The following is a 25,514-nucleotide window of genomic DNA, read 5'->3' on the forward strand; positions in this document are numbered from 1 at the left end:
GACCCTGGGATCATGACCTGAGCCGAAGGCAGATGCTTAACCGACAGAGCCACTCAGGCGTCCGAGTATGGTAATGTAAAATTAAATATATAATTACCACTTCTAGGTAGATACCCCAAAGAGTTGAAAGCAGGGTTTTGAAGAGACTACTTGTACACCCATGTTCAGAGCAACATTAGTCACAGCCAGAAAGATGGAATTATTTATTCATAGCCAAAAGATGGAAACAACTCCAATGTCCAATAATGGATTGATAAGCAAAATGTGGTATATATAATGGAATATTATTTAGTCTTAAAAAAGAAAAAAATTCTGATGCTACAATATGGATGAATCTTGAAGACATTATGCTAAGTGAAATGAGCCAGTCACAAAAAGACAAATATTGTATGATTCCACTTTTATGAGGTACTTAGAGTAGTCAAAATCAGAGATAGAAACTGGAATTGTGGTTGCCAGCGCTGGAGGCAGGTAAATGGGGAGTTATTGTTTAATAGTTATAAAATTTCAATTTTACAAGATGAAGAGCTCTGGAAATGGATGTGGTGATGGTTGCATAACATTATGAATGTATTTAATACCAATGAACTGTATACCTGAAAATGGTTAAGATGAAAAATTACGTATATTTCTTAATAATTTCTTTAAGTATCCCCATTCTCTCCCTTGCCAAAAAGAGATAGAAGATAAGAATTTTCTAAGATCTCTTAAGCATTTACGTTTCTTTTATGTTTACTTTGGCTATTCTTTTTGTTTCCAGAAATTAGCAGTTTAAAAAATCATAAAGAGGAAAATAAATGGAATCTGTATGTGAAACCTCTATTACAACTGTTTTATAGTATCTTATTGTTACTAGCTGGGATGGTCCACAGCAGGCATTGATAATATAATGGTGCTGCTTCAGAAGGATAGCATTCTAATATCTAACACATGATCGCTAACACATATATTGCTTACTGTGTGCTGGAAACCTTCCCAAATGCTTTACATGTATGAAACTATTTAATGCAGTATGAAGCAGCTATTAATAGTATCTTTATTTTATAGATAAGGAATCTGATGCACTATAAAGTTAAATAACTTGCACAAGTTCACCACCTTTGAGTGGTGAGATGGCTTTCAAATGGCATCTCAGAGGGCAGCCCTCATCCAGAACTCACAGACTGAATAAGTACTTCACATGACCTCTTTCTGAACATGGCACTACTCCCAAGCAAGAGAAGGAGACACTTAAGATGAAAATTTAGACCAAATCCTAAAGACAACGCATGATAACAATCTCTTCTGCATAGTAATGTTTTACATAATCTGAGCCTATCTCCCTTTCTAGCATCAACTCCTATCCACCTGCCCAATAAAATCCCACCTCCTGCCTCATTCTATCTGTGAGCTATACCAACCTGTCTACAGTTCCTTGATTAAAATCAGGCTGTGAGGCGCCTGGGTGGCTCAGCTGGTTAAGCAACTGCTCAGGTCATGATCGTGGAATTCTAGGACAAGTCCCGCATGGGGCTCCCTGCTCTGCGGGGAGTCTGCTCCTTCCCCTGACCCTCCCCCTTCTTATGGTCTCTCTCTCATTCTCTCTCACTCTCAAATAAACAAATAAAATCTTAAAAAAAAAAAAAAAAGATAAAATCAGGCTGTTAACTACCAAACTTTTCCACATGCTGTTCTCTTTCCTTAAAACATTCCCTCCTCTCCTCCTACCATCTTCTTTGTCTGGCTAATCAGAATTAAGTTGTAAAGTCCGGTCTGACAATAAATCTCACATGCACCCCCATTCTTCCTGTATGTTCCCAGATAACATGGCACACTACAAAATTTCTTAGAACTATAACTTTAGGGGCGCCTGGGTGGCTCAGTGGGTTAAAGCCTCTGCCTTTAGCTCAGGTCATGATCCCAGGGTACTGGGATTGAACCCCACATCGGGCTCTCTGCTCCACAGGGAGTCTGCTTCCTCCTCTCGGCCTGCCTCTCTGCCTACTTGTGATCTCTGCCTGTCAAATAAATAAATAAAATCTTAAAAAAAAAACCCAAAAAGAACAATAACTATATATGACTCATTCATATTCACAAATTGTGGCCTATGGTAAGTGCATCCCTTGAATAAGTGTCTCCCGAGTACACTGGAGCATGGAAGAATACTTCTAGGGTTCTGTTTCAGAACCCATTAATTCATGATGAGTCCATTATGATGAGGTTCTGCCAGAAACAACACTTACCACAGGAAAGTTCCAATACAGACCCACATACTATAGATTTAGGTGGATTGTGTTTTAATGGCACCCCAGTGTAATGTGAAAGCTGTAAAGCACTGTAGTATTAAACCTATAGTTGCAGCAAGAAACAAATGTAAAACTAAGCATTTCCCCTACATGGGGAAAATGTTTTATGTTAAAGTCACAGAACTAGAAAGATACTAATATCAAACCTTGAGTTTACCTTTTATAGAAAATTCTTTTACATGGAGTACATTTTAACACAATCACAAATATTTATATACCTATTCCAACCATAATAGCTGAATCCTCCGTATACTCATTGCACTTCATATAAACGCTTTTGCTCTTATGTCATTATACTATAATTACCTGTTTACATGATTCTACCTCTATTAGACTGCAGGCTCTTTGAAGGCAAACTACCATTAACTTTTATATCTCAGTGCCTGGTAGCAAAGATTCCCAAAGCTTTGAAGAATAACTTAAGTAGTATTTCAAAGTCTATAAAGAATCTTGGGAATAATCTTACAGAAAAAAATTAAGTTTAAAGGTTACATAACTTGGCTGAGATCATAGAGCAAACAGATAAATGAATTTAGAATTCAAATCCAGATCTTCAATCAACAATCTCTATGCCCTTTCCACAACACCACACATATTACCATAAGTAAATAACTATATATTGTGCAGGTACTACATCCTATAGTAGTTGTCTATGGTTATAAAGCAACAATTTAGCCATAACTGATCACAAAAAATTACAATAATAAAGGTCCTTTAAAAATGAGATCTCTGAACTGTCACAGTTAGTTATCACTATTATTCTCAATAGAATACTGCTATAAGTATTTTTAAAAAAAGATTTTACCTTGTACTTCTTTATCATGATACTCTTTTAGTTTTGTCCAAAGTTCCTTAAAGTCATTAGATATATCTACAGAACTAGGGCTTCCACAACTGCTTCCAGAGATGTTCATCTTGCTTAATATGCACCACACTTCTATATGCCTAATGTTTTCTGACCTTTTTCTGTTACATTATATAGGTATGAAGTTGTCTTTGACAGTTGAAATACCTGAAACGACAGATTGCAACATAAATGAATTTTGCATTTATATGTATGTAATTTGAAGTCAGCCAGCTCTTCTCAAGTTTTCCTTATTTACCTACAACCAACCACTTTGAGAATTTGGGGGATGGGAAGTGAAGATGATTATGGTGACAACCCTGATTTCAGGTATTTGGTCCTTAGTTAAGCTAAATTTTCAGGCAAATTTTCTCTTATTCTTCCTAGAAAGAACTTACTTGCGATGATTCTGCTATTGAGAAGTTTGTAGTCATTCACGCTCAGTATTCATTGATTCACCATTCTAAAATAATTTATTCCTTTGTTGAACTTTTGATATGGAGTGCAACAAAAACTGGAAAACATTCTGAAATACTCTTGACTTAAACTTAAATATTCATAGAAGCACAAATCTTATAAAAGAGCAAGAAAGGTGATTGTGATTAATATACTTGAAGATTTGAATACCTTTCTCATAACAAAGGAAATAAGTGAGCAAGACATAGGCACAGCAAAGATCTATGAATACAGAAATGTCTAGTAACAAGGCAAAAAAGTGTAAGGCCATTTTGTGCCCCTCTGAGAGTAGAGGTGAAACGACTATTACTTGTGTAGCCCCCAAAGGAAGCAACAGGATACTAAGAAGTTCAAGTGGATTCATAAATATTTTAATATGCGTCTTTAAGGTGAAACCATTAACTAGCTACTACTTAAAAGTCAAATGATTAACAAGTCTACTATATCTCACATATGGCTCTTTAGCCAATGCCTTACCATTTAATGTACCCAAATTGATGTAAGTGTCTCTTAAAACCATTTCTCAAGGTCTCTGATAATGAGGCTAAAATAAGCAATGACTTTTTTTTTTTTTTTTTTTTTAAAAGCAGGCTCCATGCTTAATGTGGGGCTTGAACTCACAACTCTGAAATCAAGAGTCCTATGCTCAACTGACTATGCCACCCAGGTGTCCCAGCAATGACATTTCTAAAGGAGCAAGATTATGACTGAAGTCACTTTGAAAAGCTCTAGAGAAATACTGTAAAAATACACTTGTATTAAGCTTTTTAAAAATTGTGATTTAGGTTTTTTTTGAGACAATCAGTGAAAACTGAACATGTACTAGATTTTAGATAATGTTAGAGAATTATTTTTAATTGTCTTGGGTATTAAAATGTGCTCATATTAAAAAAAGTCCTTAGCTCTTAAAGAGATACATACTGATATGTTTACAGGTAAATTCACCTGTTCTGTATTTGCTTTCAAGTATTCCAGGTAAAACAAACAAAAAATGTTGGGTAAAGAGATGAAACAAGAAGGGCTGCTTTGACAATTACTGGAAGAGGGTAATGGATGAGTCTGTGACAGAGTTCGTATTTCTAGTCTCTCTCTTGTGTACATTTATTATTTCCATAATAAGGTTTTTAAAAGAGGGGTTGGGTGCATGAATTAATACAGCTTTATTCCAAAGAGGCCGGACTTCTACTCTTTCTTAACCCTAAAAGATAACAGACCTATTGTCAACAAAAGTTACCATTTGTTGTTTACTATATAACAGCTACCGTGCTGTTTTATAGCCATTTTTAAAAACTTCATCTGGAGAACTCTATAGAACAGTTACTGTTATTAATTTCCTTTTAGAAAAACAGGTTTAAGAGATTAAATGACTCGCCCAAGTTCATACAATTAGGTCCCACGCTATGGAAGGCAAAGGTAAGGAGGTGAGGGGAGGGGCGCCAAGGATGCTAATTAACCACAAAATACTTTAGCCCAAGAAAAATACTTATTTCTATGAAGTAATAGTTTAAAACAAAGTTTTAATTACTTTAATGAATAATTTAAAATTGCATTGTATGAAACTGCTTAAAATCAACCGCGTAAAACAAGCATTTTAAAATCTATCTTCAGGGGCACCTGGGTGGCTCAGTCGTTAAGCGCCTGCCTTCAACTCAGGTCATGATCCCAGAGTCCTGGAATCGAGCCCCATGTCGGGCTCCCTGCCCTTGGAGGAGTCTCCTTCTCCCTCATCCACTCCCCCGGCTTGAGTTCCCTCTCTCGCTGGGTCTCTGTCCAATAAGTAAACAAAATCTTAAGAAAAAAAAATTTCCCCACAAAAAAACAATTTATCAACACAACACTAAACCTGCAAATTCTGGCTCTCAAAATCCTCTCCAACCTAAAGTGCACGCCCAGCACTTTGGTCAGAATCTCTCTTTTGGCCTGAACCGTTATCGATGCAGGATGAGGTGCCTTAATTTCGCAGAAACGTGCACTTGTGTCTCCAGGTGCATCCCGGGCTCAAAGGTCTGTCATAATTTAATACATTTCTGTGCATCCTGCAGCGGGGCAGACCACTGCAGGGAACGTGCTCCGTAAAATACTTCTTTCCTGTCGCATCCACCACACATATTCTCACACAGGTAGGGCAAGAGCCGCGCCTGGAGTCACACAGGTGCCTGAGATAACCGAATAGGGGCTTGGGCTGGTCCTCTTACAAGCCAAGCAGAGGTCGAGAGGATCCTGTCCCAGGACCCGTAGACACCACCCACTCCCGCGCGCCTCAGTCTCCCAAAGGTTCCAAAAGCCTGAGGCGCTACGGGAGCGGAAAGCGCGCACGGCGCCCCCGGCGCATGCGCGGGGCGGACTCGGCCCCGGTAGGTGAGTCCTCAGCGGACGCGGGAGACGGAAGAAGCCCAGGGAGCGCAAGCTCGCCTCCCTCCGACTCACCTCCATCCGAGTTTAGCCGGGCCCCAGTGTGCTCCCTGAGGGCTTACCACAACTTGAGGGCCAAACGCCTGTGTTCGGCCGGCAGCTCGAGACCGGAAGTAGCCGCTACGAACCCCGCTCAGGATTGGGGAAAGGAAGTTCCTCTTTACTCACGGCTTCCAAGATTGCCTCAGAGATTCTCGAAAACCTCAGCACGGAAGCAGGCACGGCTTCGGGGCTGTGAAGAGGCAGCGGCTTGCTTTTCTTCCCCTCACTAGTCAGCCAAACCCCCTCCGGGAAAGCCGGCCCCTCAGGGCTGCCCGCGCTTTCTGGGGGTGGGGGAGGGCCCGAGGGCCACCGGCCGGGTTGGGAGGTGCCCAGACCCGCCCCCCACTTAGAGCGCGCTCGACGTCACGCGGGAGTTCCCGCCACGTCATGCCCCTCCTCCCGCGGCGAAGAGAGGCGGTTCCCCGGCGCTCCTGTAGCCGAGGAGCGTGGTGGCTGGTGTGTCCCCAATCCGAGGGCTGTGACCGGAGAGTGGAGCGCCAGCCTCTGCGCGATCGGGAGCGGCTCCAGCAGCTTGCGGCCGCCGCAGGATTTTTGTTGAGACGCCCTGGAGAAAGCGCAAGCTTTTTCTGTTTGGGGAACCTCAAGCCTTTGGCATGTCTGACTTTAGCACCTTTCAGGAAAGCTCGTGTGAGCGGCCAGTTCCGCATGGAAAGTTAAAGCTAACTGATGGGGGAATGGATACGGATCAAGCTAACGTAGCTTCTGCCTGGTAGCTATTACCTGCAGTTTAGTGCTGTGACCCGACAGCACCGGGAGGTGAGGCCGTGTAGCCAAACGATGTGTATTTTGCTGAGGTTAAATGGAAGGTTCCTGAAGACCCTGAAATGAGACGGAATCAGAATGACCAGCGTTTTTTTTTGTTGGAACAACAACCTGTTAGGTAATTTAATGTTTTAAAAAATAAATCCTTCCCGTGGCTGTTTGTAACCTTCACAACGCTAGTATGTTTTGGTTTCTAAAAGAAGCATTTTAGCATTAGCTATTCTGCAAATGAAGTTAAAAATAAGCAGAATAAGCTAGAATCACAGAATCTTTTAAACCAGCTGAGTACTTTATTGTAATTCTTGTAAAATCTGGGAGGAAGACAGGAGAGCACTCTGAACTTCTAAAAGTTAAGTGGTATTTAGGAAATCATAAGTGCAAACTGTGAAGATAATTTCTCCACTCCGTCCCAGTGTTAAGGGATGATTATCAGAGCTTACTCCTTGGAACTGCATCCAACAGGATGTTTCTGTACCATTCTAACAGTGTTATAGGAACATTGGTTTCTTTAGGGGAGAGGGTTGCTGAATCTTCATTACACTATTACAGTAACTGTCATTGGCTTCCAAATTTTATGACTTCATTCATTATACTTTTAAAGAAAATGGGTGACAAATTGATTGTTATTTCTATTATAATCCAGGCATAATTGCTTGTATGAATGTTTAAAATGGAAACAAAGTTTTGTTATAAATGGAAAGAACTTGTAATTAGTTTGTCATTTAACAGTATATTGAAATAGCAGTGTACTTGTCCAAAGAAACACTAAGAACAAAAAACCTAACCTGTTCCTCTGGCCTCTGCTTAAAGCTCCACTGTCCAATGCATTTATGCAAGTCAGAGGAAATGAGTCAGAATCCAAAGAATGAGCCTTGACACCTTTTTCCCCTTTAATTCTTACCCTATCCAATCTATCACCAAGTCCTTTCAGTTTTACTTACCAGATAGATTCCAAATTAATCCCCTTCTTTCCTTCACCACCACCATATTCCGAAATACCACTTTCTCTTACCTACTCTTGTAGTCTATCCACCCAACCAAAAAAACCCACCTAAACCTTTCTCATCACTGGTGTTCAGAAAATATTTGAGTATTCTCAAATCATGCATATATTTAAAATTTAAATTGTATACATTAAAAAAAAAAATAAGGGCGCCTGGTTGGCTCAGTTGGTACAGTAAGCAATTCTTGATCTTGAGGTTGTGAGTTCAAGCTCCACGTTGGGCATAGAGCTTACTTAAGAAGAAGAAGAAGAAGAAGAAGAAGAAGAAGAAGAAGAAGAAGAAAATGTGTACATGTATTGTTGAAAAATGGTGTGTAGTCTAATGGTTAAGTCAGGCTCTGGAGACCGACTTCCTGGTTTTGAATCCTGCTCTAATACTTCCTTACCAAATGACCTTAGACTGATTTCTTAACCTCTGTCTCTTTTTCTTACCTGTAAAATGAGGATAATAGTACCAAACTCATAAGGTTATGAAGAGGAAATGAGTTAGTGCATGTAAACTGCTTAGTACAGTGTTTAGATACACAGTAGGGGCTCAGAAAAAAGCTAGCCCTTATTAGGACTTCTGAGCTAACGCATGACCTACAAAGACAATTTTTTTAAAGGTGGAGAAAAAATGGAAATTAATATTTTTTCTCCTCCCACCTTAAATTTTACCAACTTTGAGCCTTTAGACTATAGCTACTGTGATCTTTCTGAAAAATAAATCTGATAACGGCTGCTTATACCCTTCAGTGGCTTATTGTTACTCTTAAGATAGTCCCTTTGAACTGCCTTTACTGTGTCTCCAGGCCTCACTGACTTTAGTGTCCACTAGGTCTTTGCATGCCTTTGCTTCTGTTTGGAGTTATGAACCAAACCTACCCCTGCCCTTTGCCTAGCTACTTATTATCTTTATATCTTGTTTTAATAGTCTTTTCTATTAAATCCTCTTATAGCACTATGTACCTTCCAATCTTGTACTTACTGGTTTTAATTATTTAATTAATTCTCTCTCCTCACACACTAACTTTTTTGAGGTCAAAACCATGTCTTGGGCGCCTGGGTGGCTCAGTGGGTTAAGCCGCTGCCTTCGGCTCAGGTCATGATCTCAGGGTCCTGGGATCGAGTCTCACGTCGGGCTCTCTGCTCAGCAGGGAGCCTGCTTCCCTCTCTCTCTCTCTGCCTGCCTCTCCATCTACTTGTGATTTCTCTCTGTCAAATAAATAAATAAAATCTTTAAAAAAAAAAAAACATGTCTTGTTTACTTTTTTTGTTTGTCTTGTTGTTCACCGTTTTACTGTCACAAACTAACTCATTGCCTCCCATAAAGTGAGTACTATGTGGATAAATGAATAAATTGAACATCTGTAATGGGATTTTTTATGTAAGTGGAGAAAAATCTTTGAATCCATTCAAAATTCATAGATTCTCCGTGTGAGAGTTTATGATGGTCATTTTGGTGTAGAAATGGTGGGTGCCTGGGTGGCTCAGTGGTTTAGGCCTCTGCCTTCTTCGGCTTGGGTCATGATCTTAGGGTCCTGGGATCGAGCCCCATGTCGGGCTTTCTGCTCAGTGTAGAGCCTGCTTCCCCCCCCCCCCACCGTCAAATAAATAAATAAATAAATCTTTAAAAAAAAAAAGGCAAATCTTCCATTTAAAAAAAAATATATAAAGAAATGGTGGGCATACTCATAGATATTCTCTCCCAATGGAAGCTATAAGACCCACATGGTAGATTAAATTATGAGGTCCTAAAGATACGTGAGAAAACTTCATGGCTTTGAACAGTGTTCCCAAACTTTTCCAATACTTGGAAAATGAATATTTGTATTACATATTATAATAAAAAGATAAGGCTTCTTCCATCCAGAGACAGCAAAAGTTGGACTCCACCTCCTCACCCCTCACCGTACCCCATCAGCAATGCCCCCTTGAGGGCTGGAATTTTAAATGTCCTAGCATACCTATAACTCAATAGAATTCCCTGGTTAGGGTGCTTGGCTTAAAAATTGTGTGGTGAAATAATTAAAATGGTGAATTTTATATTACATACATTTGTACATTTAGCCACAGTAAGAAAAATTGTGTGGTTGCTGTAATAACTCTAGGATTCTTAGAACTGTAGAATTTTGGAATTTTAAAATCATCTAACTCACATCATTTTAAAACAAACTTTTTGTTGATTGTACAATCTGCTTAACTCTACAGTTGGGTAGCTGAGGGTTGCAGAGGGAAAATCACATAGCAGGTTAGACTGATATCACTAAAATTACGTGGTTTCAAATCTCATGTAGGGCATCAATTAATTCTTAAAATAGGGGAGGCTGAGTGGCTCAGTTGTGAAGTGTCAGCCTTTGGCTCAGGTCATGATACCAGAATCCTGGGATGGAGCCTCACAGTCGGGCTCCTTGCTCAGTGGGAAGCTTGCTTCTCCCTCTCCGACTCCTCCTGCTTGTGTTCCCTCACTTGCTGTGTCTCTCTCTGTCAAATAAATACATAAAATCTTTAACAAAACAAAACAAAAAGCCCTAAAGTCAGGGACACCTAGGTGGCTCAGGTCATGATCTCAGGGTCCTGGGATGGAGCTGTGTGGGGCTTCCTGCTCAGTGGGGAGTATGCTTCTCCATCGCCTCTCCCTTTGCTTGCACTCTCTCACTCTCTCTCTCTCTCTCAAATAAAATCTTAAAAAAAAACCCCAAAAAACAAAAAACCGAAGTCAGAACAAGATGTTGCCCTGCTAAAAACATCCCAGGGTCTTCCCATCACCTTAGAATAAAATCAAACCCGTTTCCATGGAGTCAGGACAAGTAAATCCCCATTTTATATTGTTATCTCCTGAATAATAGTTTTGAATTAGTGCTTTCCTTTCCATTCCCTTATGCCCTTGTTTCAGCCCTGATACTTCTTTCTTCTTTTTTTTTTTTAACTTTATTTGTTTATTTAACAGAGAGAGAGAGAGAGAGAAATCACAAGTAGGCAGAGCAGCAGACAGAGAGGTGGGGGGAGGCAGGCTCCCTGCCAAGTAGAAAGCCCAATGCAGGGCTCTATCCCAGGACCCCGAGATCATGACCTGAGCCAAAGGCAGAGGTTTAACCCGCTGAGCCACCCAAGCATCCCAGCCCTAATATTTCTTACATAGACTATAGCCTCCTTGCTTCCAGGCTTCCTTGCCTTAACGAGGTCTCCACACAGCTGCCAGAAATCTAAACCATTATTTCTGATCCTGGCATTTCCTTGCTTAAAACACTTAGTGGCTCTCCATTGCCCAAATATGATCAATATAAAAAATTATTAATGATACAGCACAACTCATTTTGGATTAGCTGCATTTCTTTTTCTTTCTTTCTTTTTTTTTTTAAAGAGTTTATTTATTTATTTGACAGACAGAGATCACAAGTAGGCAGATAGGCAGGCAGAGAGAGAGAAGGGGAGGCAGGCTCCCCTCTGAGCAGAGAACCCAATGCGGGGCTCCATCCCAGGACCCTGGGACCATGACCCGAGCTGAAGGCAGAGGCTTAACCCACTGAGCCACCCAGGCGCCCCGCCCAGGCAAAAAATTTTAAAAGTGATTAAACCCATTATGATTATTTACATAATACCATCCTGTAATATGAGCACACAATACTAGTAAACTGGGGTGGGCTGTCTACAGTTAGAACTACTTCAAGAACAAGACAAAAGACTGAGAGATAAGAAGGAAAAGAAGTTTTGAGACAAAAGAAAATTATGTTAACTGTCAGCATTTGTGTCAACTTGAACACTTGATTTAGTTTTTTAAGTTATTTACAATAAATACTAAATGTTGTTTGGGGGTAAGAGTATATATCAGTTGTTGATCTTGCCCCAAGTGCCAAATGTTTTGTTTATGATTTGAATTGATGGTGGCAAGATTCCAGTTGGGTTGAGCAGTTTTATAATTGTTTTAAGAAATGTATTTAACATTCTACAAAGGATGTCAGTATTACAGTTTTTATTTTGGCAGTCTTAAATGGTCATTAAGGTACTTACAATGAACATTAAAGATTATACATTGCTTTCCAATTAGAAAAATTAGCCTCATGTATTCTGGCCAACTTCCAACTTAGATATCAGAAGCTTTGTTTTGATTTTTACTATGCCTCCATATACCTTCTTCATTTCTCTTTATAAACAAAAGAATTTTTTTGTTTGTGTTTTTAAATGTCATTCACTTAGCTACTTCATTTCACATCAGTCATGGGCAGAGTTTTATTACATATATAATTTGTCTAATTTAGGAACAATCTCTTTATACTTAATAAAGATTTCTATACACTACATGATACGCTCTATGCTTGGTTAGGTGCCTAGGTTTAAACTGATGGCAGGCTGATCAAGAATGCTAATGATCTGTTACGGCAAATGACTTTTGTGAATGGAAAGGGACTTCTTCCAGGTCAACGATTTTATAATATAATGGCTCCTTGGTAATATTTCATACCTATGCGTATAGGTCTATGAAGCCCAGGAATTTTGTTAGCCCTTATGTCTTATCTCCTAACACTGACTTATAAGAACTTCAGCGCTTAATTGCTGTGGAGGTGATAAAAGAATTTAAGAGCGAGCACTAAGACTATAGAATAGAAAAGTGGATTTTATTTTGAGAATCTTGTAAAAAACTAATATTTTCCTTTTTATCCAGTAAATCTAGTTTACATATGCCACCATGATGGAAGCTGTGGGAACAATATTTATATACAGTAATGTAAATGCGAAGTATTATGAAGGATTAACTCTAGGGATAAATCTCTAACAGTTGGACTCAATTAAAGCATTCCTTAGTAGGTTCACAAGAGCAAACACATTTAATATTCATTGCTTTGTCCACTTTTTAAAAAAATGATTTGCATCTTATATGCTGTTTTTTCCATCAATTTATTCAATCCTGACAAATAGTTGTGATCTTTAATGTACTCATGCCTCACACATTACAGGTATGTTTTCAAACACACTGGCAGACTTTGTTTCTCAATTTTTCTCTATTCTAACTATGTTGGAGAAAAATAGACTTTGTTTAAAATATCAGCTTTTTGCTTTTCCTAATCCATATGTCAGTTCTAGGTTTAAGGAAGCTTTGATAGTTACCTTTCCAAAATGTTTTGCATTCAAAATTTAGTTCTTAGTGAAGACCTTCAGTTTTGACCAAGACTTTATAAATTTTACTTAAGTTATAGTCAGAAGTATTAGAAATTAAATTATGTTTAATTTACCTCACACCCTTAATGACTATTTTTGTGGATTATTTGGGATACTAAGACAAACCTAATATATATTTTTAAAGATTTTATTTATTTATTTATTTGACAGAGAGATACAGTGAGAGAGGGAACACAAGCAAGGGGAGTGGGAGAAGGAAAAGCAGGCTTCGATGCTGGGATCATGACCCAAACCAAAGGCAGATGCTTAACGACTGAGCCACCCAGGTGCCCTTTTAATATGCTTCTTTAAAGTGACTTGGGGGGCCTGGGTGGCTCAGTGGGTTAAGCCTCTGCCTTCCGCTCAGGTTGTGATCCCAGGGTCCTGGGATTCAGTCCTGCATCAGGCTCTCTGCTCAGCAGGGAGCCTGCTTCCCCATCTCTTTCTGCCAGCCTCTCAGCCTACTTGTGATCTCTCTCACTCTCTGTCAAGTAAATAAATGAAATCTTAAAAATAAATAAATAAATAAATAAATAAAGTGGCCATACCCCTGGCTTACTAGCAGTAGGTCTCGTTAATATCTATTGTTCTGGTTTAATTATTAATAGAGCTCCTGTTTACTCTAAAAATGTCCTGGTTTGGGTGATAAATCATATGGTCAGAAGCTTTAAGGTATTTGAAATATAAACTAATAAAAAAGGGAAGATTTATATGACTCTTTGTAGTCAAGAGTATTTCCTTCACAACTATGTACAGATCAATCTAAATTGTTTTTAAAGAATATTTTGGTATAGATAATATAAGCCATAAAAGGATTATACTTTTTGACTTAATCGCTACTACTCTGAAATTCCCTATGAGTTGAGAAGTGGTTTAATACTGATAGAAAAATGGATTCGAAACAATTAGCTATAGTAAGATACAAAGTACTTTTCCTATGTATCTTCTCTTTGAACCTAAAAATAACTGTGTCATAAAGGTAGAAGAGTTACAGTTTTCATCTTTTCACAGAGGTTGAGAAATTAGGTGGTTTGACTAACACTGTATGTACAAACTAGTAGGTAAGTTGACCCAAGACGCCAAACCCAGTTTTCTGGCCATTAATCCTATATCTTTGCTCGTTTCAATACACCATATTATTTTTGAATAATAAAATCTACATAAAGCTTATTCTGTGCTTTTCTATTTTTTTAACTTAAAAACTATTTTTGAGAAAATAAATAAAGTTTCTGAATTTTGATCAATAATTATACCTATTTATAAAGATTTATTTATTTATTTGACAAAGAGAGAGAGATGACAAGTAGGCAGAGAGGCAGGCAGAGAGGGAAGGGGAAGCAGGTGCCCTGCTGAGCAGAGAGCTCCATGTGGGGTTTGATCCCAGGACCCTGAGATCATGACCTGAGTTGAAGGCAGAGGCTTAACCCACTAAGCCACCCAGGTGCCCCTCAAAAAAATTTATTACCTACAGGCTCATTTTTAGTCTTGGTACATCTTTCTATTTATTTCAGAAACTTATATGAGGTCACTAAAATGACTTTAAAATTTGATAGTAATTTGTCTCATAATTTAGAAAAGGAAAATAAATTGGGCCATCTCATTCAGGGTTGAAGTGAGGCACCTATTATATGGATGAATTTCAGTTCATTTTGTAGACTTTCTGCATTAACAATTATACTTAGTAGAAATTATGGCATATGCATTCTTTTATGTGTCTTATAATGGTGGACATTTGAGAGATGAATATAATTGACCTTTTCTTTTTAAGATTTTATTTATTCACTTGACAGAGAGATCATAAGTAGGCAGAGAGGCAGGCAAAGAGAGGGAGAAGCAGGCTTCCCGCTGAGCAGAGAGCCTGAAGCGGGCTCAATCCCAGGACCCTGAGATCATGACCTGAGCTGAAAGCAGAGGCTTAACCCACTGAGCCACCCGGGTGCTCCATAAATTGGCTTAATGGAGTTAGCAAAAGTGTTTGTGGTAGCTCTTCCAGCCCGAAGTTTTAGCTTCGTCCATGTTGGAAGTTTAAAATTAAATTGATGGAGGGGTCTTGAATTATGTTGATATCTCAGAAGGGACCAGAGCAGGGAATGCCCCCCAAAACTGTGTTCTACATTGATGATGGCATATAGACATATTCCTGGCCTATAGTTTTGTGCAAGTCCTGAGCTGGAGACAGGACCCAGAATTTAAGATTTAAACTCTAGCCCTATCTCTGTTAATCTGTATGTTTCCTAGACAAATCTTATTTCCCCAACCAAAAAATGAGAATACTTATACTTACTGTGTCCAAAGGGATTATTGTAAAAGAATATATGTGAAATTTCTATTTTTTTAAAGATTTTATTTATTTATTTGACACAGAGAGCACAAGCAGGGGAAAGCGCAAAGGGAAAAGCATGAGCAGGGAGCCGGATGTGGGGCTCGATCCCAGGACCCTGAGATCATGACCTGAGCCAAAGGCAGATGCTTAACTGACTGAGCCACCCAGACACCCCTATATGTGAAATTTCTTAAGGACGATGTCATAGAAGTTTGAAGCAACTTGCCTATTGGGAGCAGAGTGGTAGATGGCTTTCCAGGCAGAAGGCATGTGCAAAGGTTCTGCTAAGGGGAATCATTGTGAGTTCTGGAAACTGCAAGTATATAATGTATTTGTAGTGGTTGACAGTGAGAAATCAACAGCTCCACCTAATTTGTTGAATGAATTTTAATTCTTAAATTAAATTCTACTGATTCTACTTAATTCTACTAAAATTAATTCTACTGAACAAGTAATTTAATTTCTCTGTGCCTCAGTTTATCAGTAATAAGAAGGTAATACGTACCTTGGGTAATTTACATACAAGATTGTTGATGGGTTTGAATAATTATAGATGTATCTAAATAGTGTAAGAAATTGTGGTTAATAGATTTAAGAAGTACAGCTGATCAGAGAGATCTCTTCAATTGCTGAAGTTATGTAATCATAGTGAAATTATTGAATTGTTACGGAAATTGAGACATTTATAATTATAGAAGGGATTAAATTACAATGTAAATGCTTTTAGATATCTTATTTGATTCATGTAATTAGGTTTAAATAAGTCAGGTAGAATTATTATATTGGTGTTATTTCTGTTATATACCAAGGGACTTTAAAAATCATCTAGCCCAACTGCAAAACAGTATAGAAAGGGGAAACTAATTTCTTCATGTACTTTAGAAATTTGTGGTTGCTGGGGGGAGGGGGTTTGGGAGAAGGGGGTGGGATTATGGACATTGGGGAGGGTATGTGCTTTGGTGAGTGCTGTGAAGTGTGTAAACCTGGTGATTCACAGACCTGTACCCCTGGGAATAGAGTATTATGCCTCCATCAGAAAGGATGAATACCCAACTTTTGTAGCAACATGGACAGGACTGGAAGAGATTATGCTGAGTGAAATAAGTCAAGCAGAGAGAGTCAATTATCATATGGTTTCACTTATTTGTGGAGCATAATAAATAGCATGGAGAACATGGGGACTTAGAGTGGAGAAGGGAGTTGGGGGAAATTGGAAGGGGAGGTGAATCATGAGAGACTATGGACTCTGAAAAACAATCTGAGGGTTTTGAAGGGACGGGGGGTGGGAGGTTGGGGTACCAGGTGGTGGGTATTATAGAGGGCACGGATTGCATGGAGCACGGGGTGTGGTGCAAAAATAATGAATACTGTTATGCTGGAAATAAAAAAAATAATAATAAAATGAAAAAAATTAAAAAATAAATAAATAAATAAATAACTTAAAAAAAAAAAAAAAAAAGAAAGAAATTTGTGGTTGTAAGAAATTATTTACCTAACAGATTTATGATCTACTCTGCTTCAGTTGCAAGAAAGGGGGTGTTGGCATCAAGTTGATTGTGATCTGAGCTAATTTAGTAAAGATCTGTGTATATTTGATAACTCCTTCTGAAAATAGTATCTCTTCTTAATGGCCTTTGTTCAACAGTATGTGTCCTCTCCTTTTTTTTTTTTTTTTAAGATTTTATTTATTTATTTGTCAGAGAGACAAAGAGAGTGAGCACAGGCAGACAGAGTGGCAGAGGGAGAAGTAGGCTCCCCACGGAGCAAGGAGCCTGATGTGGGACTTGATCCCAGGACGCTGGGATCATGACCTGAGCCGAAGGCAGCCACTTAACCAACTGAGCCACCCAGGCGTCCCTCCTCTCCTTTTTTTATTCTATGCCCTTTTCAGTCCAGTTTTTCTATTTCACCCTTATGAATTCATTAGCTTACTTAACCACTGTCTAAAAGAGGGTTGTTTTTAAAAACTCAGATATTTGATTTTAACATAATTCAAGTTAAATGAAAGATACACTTTTAATTAGATTTATTTTTTACTTATTCCTATTTCTTCCTCATTTTCTCTAAACTAAGTTTTTATTATGCAACAAATACGATATTTACTTAAGTAAAGCACATAACTGGTTATTTCAGTTTTGTTTTTAACCTACTTGACTAGAGCCTTTCTCTAATGTATTCTTTAGACCCATGCTCCAAGATCACATAAAGGTTATAATGAATTAGTTCTTGTAACCAGACCCTCTTGGACATAGTCCAACACAAACTTCTACTATTCAAAATTCTGTATTTCGCTATAATGAGAAGTGTTTCTTGAGGGCCCAGTGTAGTCAATCTATTTTTACTATAATTTTAGCAATGTAGACTAATGTAGATCAATACTGGACATAAAACTATTTACAGAGTACATACTAATTGTTCATTTGGTGTGGTCTGGCCCTTTAAAAATTGGCAGCCAAATTCAGGAAATGAAATGTAGTTTATTAGAAAATGCCTTTCTCACAAAAGATCAAGTTTCAGTGCATCTCAGGTTTTGTGGGAATGGATCAAATACATCAGACAAAAATAGGCTAAAGTTCCTCACTTGCCTCTTTGAAATTGCTTTACACATTTCTCAGAAAATCCATTTTAGTTTCTTAGTGTATTAGTTAAAATTATATTGGTTAATTAAGGAAAAAGCAGTTTGATCCTGTTTGTCCTATAATAGTGAGGTACTGGACAACTCTTGGACCCTGCTTGCTTTAACCATTCCAATGGCAACCAGATTCATGAAGGTGAAACCCGACAGCCCTTCACCTGGGGCTTCTCTGAGGCCTTTAGAAACAGAAGCACTCCCTGAAAATGTGAGGAAATTAGCAATCTATGAGGCAACTCTTAACTACCTCTCTCTCATCTTCTGGCAGGCAGGCCTGAGGCAGCTTCATGGCTCCTAAGGGTCCTGGGAGAATCTTTTCTTGCCACTTTTAGAACTTTACTGGACATTAGAATAATCTGGAAAATATGTAAATATGTAGATTCATAGGATCTACCCACCAGAGATTCTAATGGGATATGTCTAGAATGAAGTTTAGAAATCTGTATTTTTAATAATCATCCTCCAAGTGAGTCAGGTGGTCTACAGACTGCACTTTGAGAAGCATTGATAAGTTATTACAGTGATAATACCACTGAGGATAATCTGTGACTATGCAATAAATGAAAGCCAATTTACTCCACAGGGACTGAATTAGTATCAGGATACCATTAATCACATGTTCTAATAAACGGAGCTAATAAACCACAGACTGAGAAGTCAGATTAAAAAGATAACCCAATTTTAATTTCAGAGTCACTGTGTTCTTCTTCTGTAGAAATTTGATTTGGTATTACTAACTTGGCTTTAATATTAGTATAAACATGTGGCTTCTTATGGTACCAATGAACGCTGAGATGTGTTTTTGCTAGATGTGTTTAATTTATACTTATTGATGGAACTAGAACAACATGCCATTAATCTCAAAGATGTAAACACTCACATCTTAACAAGCAAAGCTGTGTAAAAAGAGACTGATATTATCATGCTGGATTGAACTGAACAGTTTTCTTGCTGAATGGCCTGTAGCCAGGTCCTGGTGGCTAGTTCGATATTATAGTTAAAAAATAGTATACTTATTCCTGAGCAACGTATGTTTGTTTTAAATTTTGTTCAACAATTGCTGGGAAGGTGACTAGAACAGAATTTAACAGTTCACTAAAATGCTTTGTAGATGGTATTTACCACTCAGTAATTATTGTATTATTGAAAATTGGTTACAATATTTATATTTTTATAGAGATGTGACTGATTTTACCATCTACTTTCAGTTAGGAGACCTTGCCCTTCAAATTTAGACCTGTATATATTAAATGTAGATTTTTTTTATAGACATCTACATCACAGAGTTCTATAATATTGTTCCATGTCAGTATATGTTGTACTGTAAGCTACATAAAGTTACTGATACTGTATTTCTTAATGTTTCAAGATTCATTTAGAAATTCTTTAGATTTAAAATGTTTTCATGTTGGAGGGAAGTGTTTATCATTCCTAATCCAAGTTACTGTGCTTGTGATAGGCAATAGGGAATAGACTTCAGATAGAACTTTGAAACTAAAAATTTGCTGTGCAAGTTATATTTTCACTTTGTCAGTAATATATAACTTCTAAGGCAATAGTTTTCTGATTGATTTTAAGTCTGTATGTCTTTAAGAATGAGCTATAACATTTTCTATTTCCTAGTTAGTCTTTGATCCATAGGAAGTTTGGTTGGTAGTGCCTGTTTATCCAAATCAACTATTTTATGCAGAAATTTAAAATAATTATCTTTTTTTTAAAGCAAGCTCTATGTCCAATGTGGGGCTTGAACTCACAACCCCAAGATTAAGAGTTGAGTTCTCTACTGACTGAGTCAACCAGGCGCCCCATAAAGAAATATTTCAAAAATATATTTTAAATTTATGTTACTCCCTGTCTTCTTTTCAATTGTTTATGGTAATACCCATTCAAAAAGCATGAAAATAAATAGGCAAATTGAATACTAATTTAATGAGTAGTCAAATAAAACTAAATTGTTTATGTATCTAATAAAATAGTTTTAATAAGAATGTTACATAATTAGTGGGCTACATTGTTGAAGTGGTATTTTTTCTTTAGGTATACCATCTATATACAAGCTTTTTACTTTAAGAGAAAAACAATTTGGGGCTTCTGGCTGGCATAGTCACTAAGTGTCTGACTCTTGGTTTTGTCTCTCAGAGGAGTCATGAGATCCAGCCCCTCTGTTTGGCTCTGTGCTCAGCAGGGAGTCCGCTTGGCATTCTTTCCTTCTGCCTCTTCCCACTGCTCATGCCTGTGCATGTGTACCTTCTTTCTTTCAAATAAATAAATAAATCTTTAAAAAAAAATCTCTCAGGAAATTAAAGTTGATTGCAAGAGCTCACTAAGATCAGTTTGTGTTGTAAGTGAATCTTTTTTTTTGTTCTAACATCAATTCATAATCTTTTTCCTGCTTTTTATTTACACCCTGGGAGATGTGTCATCAACCCAACTTTGTTTATTTATTTTTAAGTGTTTTTGTTTTTTGTTTTTTTAGTAATCTCTACACTCAGCATGGGGCTTGAACTCATGACCCCAAGATCAAGAGTTACATGCTCTTCCAGCTGAGCCAATCAGGTACCCCCTTGACCCAACTTTAGTTAGGCAAGTTCTTAGAAGGTTTTGTCACACTATTCTGAACTCCTTTTTTTTTTTTTTTTAAGATTTTATTTATTTATTTGACAGATTACAAGTAAGCAGAGAGGCAGGCAGAGAGAGGGGGAAGCAGGCTCCCTGCTGAGCAGAGAGCCTGATGTGGGGCACCATCCTAGGACCCTGAGATCATGACCTGAGCTGAAGGCAGAGGCTTTAACCCACTGAGCCACCCAGGTGCCCCCTGAACTTCTTTGTGACCCACGATATAACATTTCATAATATCTCATGTGTGAACTTTGCTCATTGATTTCATCTCTTAATCAATTTATCCCTTATTTAGTATTACTTTTAGGAAATGTTAAATCCTAGTCCATCCTACTTCTTATACCAAACACATTTTGGACTCAATCCCTCTATCATTATTTATTATCAAGAGAATAAAATATAAGTTAATACTACAATAAATTTAATTTGGAAGAGAATCTTTTGGAGGAACAAACATATTCTAGAGCCCTGAAGAAATAACTCAATTAGCACTAGAAAGAACACAAGCCTTAGAGCATATAGAAATCTTTGGCCAACTAATCTGATGTCATATAAAATAATAGATACGAATAGAAATGAACTGTCTTTGAAAAACCTAGATGTGAGGCACAATTAAGGTATAATTTGTACTATCCATGTTATAGTTCCTTCCTTTGGTATAGATGATTAAAATTTGAAATTTTAGGGGTTCTTTGCTGGTTCAGTCAATAGATCATATAACTCTTGATCTCAGGGTTGTGAGTTCAAACCCTACATTAGGTGAGGAGCCCACTTAAAAAAAAAGAAAAAAAAAGGGAAATTCTCCTTTACCTAAGGAACCTATCTGCATAATAAGACAACCTTTATTTTTCCAAACCCCTCCTTTCACCTTCTTGGGAATGGTCTTCCTCATCTTTGTATCATCAGACCCTACCCCTCTCCTTGCTCATATAAGTTTTATGTTGCCTCATTGTCTTTGGAATTTCATGTCCATGTGGATTCCCCAAACAACAGTTTGATTTTCCCATGTTAATCTGTCTCATGTCAGTTTGATTCTGAGTCTGGCTAGAAGCACCATAGTGCGGGAGAAGGCTTTCCTCCTTGATACCTCTGAGTTTGCTAATTTAGTTGTTATTTCTCTTAAAAAATATGTATTTCAAGCTAAGTTTTGACTTCTCTCACTTAAGCCATTTGCTGAAATTTATTATATGTTCTTTTAAAGAGGTGGGAAGGATATTGACATTTGTTGCACCTACCATGTTCTAGTGGCTATGCTAGGAGTTTTAGGCACAGTATCTCATTTAATCCTCCCAACAACTGAGAGAATGGTATTAGCTTCCTTAACTTACAGACGGAGGAAAGAGAATTCAGAGTTAATTCCCAAGGGTAAGTTAGTTTGTAACAGCCAGTATTCATATTCATCTTAGTTTAACTCAAAAGCTCATATGTTTTCCAGTGTACTTCCTTTTCTCTTGATTTTAAAAATGAGAAACAAATGAAGTGATTATTTTTTAGAGTCCACTTGGGCTGAACTGAATTTACCAAAGTTAAGAAGCATCCTTCAGGTAGGAGTTTACCTGTGAAAAAATAAGGGGATTAGGAGAATTAACTTTAGTTCTAGGAATCAGAAGTGGAATTTTTGAGCCTTTGGTTCTCAAAGTTTCTGTGGCCCCATTTTTTTTGGAATTTCTTAAGTTAAAAACATTTAAAACATTTTTTGAGAACTTCTGTGCAAAGCACTGTATTAAGAGTCTTACCCCTTAAGAAACATGTTCTATTACCTCTAAAGGGTTTTGCATTTGCACAATTCTTATTGAAACTTTCCTGCCAATTCTAACAAAATTTTATTTTATTTTTTGGATTTTATGTATTTATTTGAGAGGGAGTGAGAGCCAGAGAGATCACAGAGGGAGAGGGACAGGAAGAAGCAAACTTGCCGCTGAGCGGAGAGCCCAGTGTGGGTCTCAGTCCCAGGACCCTGAGAACATGACCTGAGCTGAAGGCAGACGCTTACCGACTGAGCCCCTCTAACCAAATTTTAGAAGTACTAGCTTCTTAGGCAAATCCTAAACTATATCCTAAGCATATGTACTAAGAAAATAAGCATTTTTATTGTTTATGAGTCAGCAGAGACTCATAACATACCATAATTTTACCTTTTTACAATTCTTTTAGAAAATGTAGATTAGATTTAATGTAATATTCAGATGACTCAGTGTAGGATAGTGAAAAATATTGGTTTGGGCTTGTATTCTGGAAACTGGGGTGTTCTGGTCCCAGCTCCACCTTTAGAGTGAAGAGTAGGGATTTAACTACGTTTGGGGTTTTTTATTCAACTGAAAAATGAGGACTTGGATGCATTATTTACTTATTTATTTTCAAGTAAGCTCCTGGCCCAGTGAGGAGCCAGTGTAGGGCTTGCATTCATGGCCCTAAGATCAAGACCTGAGCTGAGATCAAGCGTCAGGTGCTTAACTGACTAAGCCACCTAGGTGCTTCTGCATGAATTATTCTTTAAGAGTTCTTTAAGCTTAAAAATTTCATGATTCTAAGTGCTTTTTGTAGGAAACATATGAAGAATTCAGGAAGGAAAGAGGTTGCAGTTGTTAAGAAAGCTAGCATTGTTGACAAAAAGAGTCATTGTGCGAAACTGAGTGGCTAGGAATAAGGACAAAGGAATGTGTCCAGTGACTTCTTTTAAGGAATAAAGAGATTTTTAGATGAGTAGAAAACTTTTTGACCCAGACCCACAGATAATGTAGGGCTATATAAAATATACACACATACATTTACAGCTTCCTAATTTGATTTATAAATCCATATGTCCTTAATCTTAACAAAACATCACAATGCATCAGTATTTTAAAGGGGTCAATTTACAGGAAATACACAAAGGTTATATTTAATAGGACTTTCATATATTTGAAACTGAAAATTCTATTTTATGAAAGTTGTAGAATCCCTCTCCAGAGTGCACTTAGGCTTGAAATTTTACCCATATATTTTATATGAAATATATATCTAGTTTCTAAATAGCTTTCCTCAAAACCATAAACATAAAAGATGCTCACTAAATAAATTGGAATCCTCACTTAAATTTATCTTTAAACAGTAAACTCTGTATTTTAAACACACTATGGTTTAAAATTTTTAAAATTAATACATATAACATACTTACCAGAAACACAAAGTGTACTGTAATGACACATATCTCTACCTTGCCCAAAAACTAATTGAAAAGAGAAGCATTCAACCGACAGAAAATTTTGATCCAGATTCCTCCCTAAAATAGTCAGAATACAGTTTATGCTGAATAAAATTGCTTTGTTTGCTGAATCAGCATATACCTTATGCAGATTCAACATTACCTAGCTTTTTAGAAGTTTGGCTGAATTTTCAGAAGTTTTGTGCAGAATTGCCTTTGAGTGGGACTGAAAAGCATCCAAACCTTCCCTGCAAAAAAATGATATCTCATCTGAACATTATTTCTCACTTAAAAAAAAATCCTTTAATAACATCCTAAAGAAACTCTTAGAGCCTTTGAGTTTGAACATCATGACAAAGTGAGGACCCTAGGGACAATGAAAAAGATGCATCAGTCTTGCTCAGTTTAAAACAAAGTCATGTTAAAATGACCTACAAATAGCTCTTGACAGGAAAGTATTTAGTATGATTCTGTTTTAAAAGTTATTTTAATTCCCAGATAAATTCATATGTCAGCTGCTATGTTAATTGATGCCCGGAAGATATGTGCATTTAATTCAATCCAATATTAATAACGAAGAGGGGAGTTTGGTAACCAAAATAAATAAAAAGGGATTGGTAACTTTGATTTTAAATGACACAAACTTCTTAAAAATAAATTAATTGCATCAGTGGAAGAGAGGGGTAAAATAATTATTTTAAAATATAATATAAAGGGAAGATCCAAATATTCTTTAACTTAAAAAGTTTTTCGGACCTCATAGGCATGACAAAACCTGTCTTCATTCCTTTCTATTCAGCTCAGAGAGTACTTTTGAGCTCCAATAGTTAATCAGTTACCAGATTCCACAATCTTTGTTTTTCACACTCCCCAATTCTTTCTGTGAATTGTTCCTGTAATGTACTTAGGATCACCAGGCAGGCCAACACTATTTAATATGCCTTAAAAAGGCAATTATTATCATATTCACAATTAGATTTACTATATAAAATTGTTACCATATAGCAACAGCCTATAAAACATAATAGTATATTATCAAAGAAGTAGATGGCTTAAGATGAATCATTAATAGGTGAATATATTTAGCAAAATTATTCAACCCAGCTTTCTTCATGACTATAGATAGCCATGCCCAACTTACAGAAAAGTGTAGCAGAAGTCTAGTGTATTTTATATCAAATAATCTTTATCTAAACAAATCAATGAACTTATGTGTATCATGAAACAATATCTAACCAACTTTACAGAAAAGGTATAATCCAGGTATTATCATATTAAAAATAGATATCTGTTTAAACATTTCTTAATTTAACCTTCAAAAAGTGCATAGAAAATTGAGGAATATAAAAAACATGTTAACTTACCTTTCAATTTATTTAGAAACTCTGCTCTGGGTCAAAAGCATAAGGTGTTTCACTTCTGACTTCTGAAGCTACGAACTTTAACTGTAAATCAGAGGAAGCCACCTCTCTAGAAGCCACTCTATAGAGTTTGCTAGACACTACTGCTATGTGAAAGAGTCCTGCTGCATCTAAGCTATATACAGTGTGCAATGGATAACCTAATATGCCTTTCATTTAACTGGCTGGGCAGGTTTCTACCGTCTGTGGAACATGGAATCAAACCAGAATATGTTGGCATAACAGGCCAGTCAGACCGGTTCTTCTGTAGACCCAGAACCTGTCCAACCAGTCTGCATCAAAGGCTAGCCCAACAAGCTGCAGCGGCTCAGCTCTGCTAAGCTTGTATGGGTGAGTTATCCCCACCTCCCATCAACTCCCGACAAACTACTCAG

General features: G+C 37.4%; 1 protein-coding gene across 6 annotated transcripts in view; it reads right to left on the reverse strand.

Annotated features, from left to right (window-relative positions):
- Positions 1 to 25,265, reverse strand: part of RBBP8 (RB binding protein 8, endonuclease) — a 146,270-nt gene extending 121,005 nt beyond the window's left edge. For 4 of the 6 annotated variants that reach the window (XM_032310040.1, XM_032310036.1, XM_032310039.1 and 1 more), the window contains exons 1-2: positions 6,013 to 6,115; positions 3,091 to 3,297 (exon numbers count right to left, since the gene is read on the reverse strand). In XM_032310040.1, coding sequence (XP_032165931.1) covers positions 3,091 to 3,199 — 109 coding nt within the window. In that variant the 5' untranslated portion in view covers positions 3,200 to 3,297; positions 6,013 to 6,115. Of the gene's footprint in view, positions 1 to 3,090; positions 3,298 to 6,012; positions 6,116 to 6,165; positions 6,252 to 6,780; positions 6,880 to 25,083 lie in introns of those variants that run through there. The other 2 variants (XM_032310037.1, XM_032310038.1) reach the window with 2 other exon arrangements.
- Positions 25,266 to 25,514: the final 249 nt, after the last annotated feature.

Source organism: Mustela erminea, chromosome 13 (genome assembly GCF_009829155.1).
Source record: "Mustela erminea isolate mMusErm1 chromosome 13, mMusErm1.Pri, whole genome shotgun sequence".
Lineage (NCBI taxonomy): Eukaryota > Metazoa > Chordata > Mammalia > Carnivora > Mustelidae > Mustela > Mustela erminea.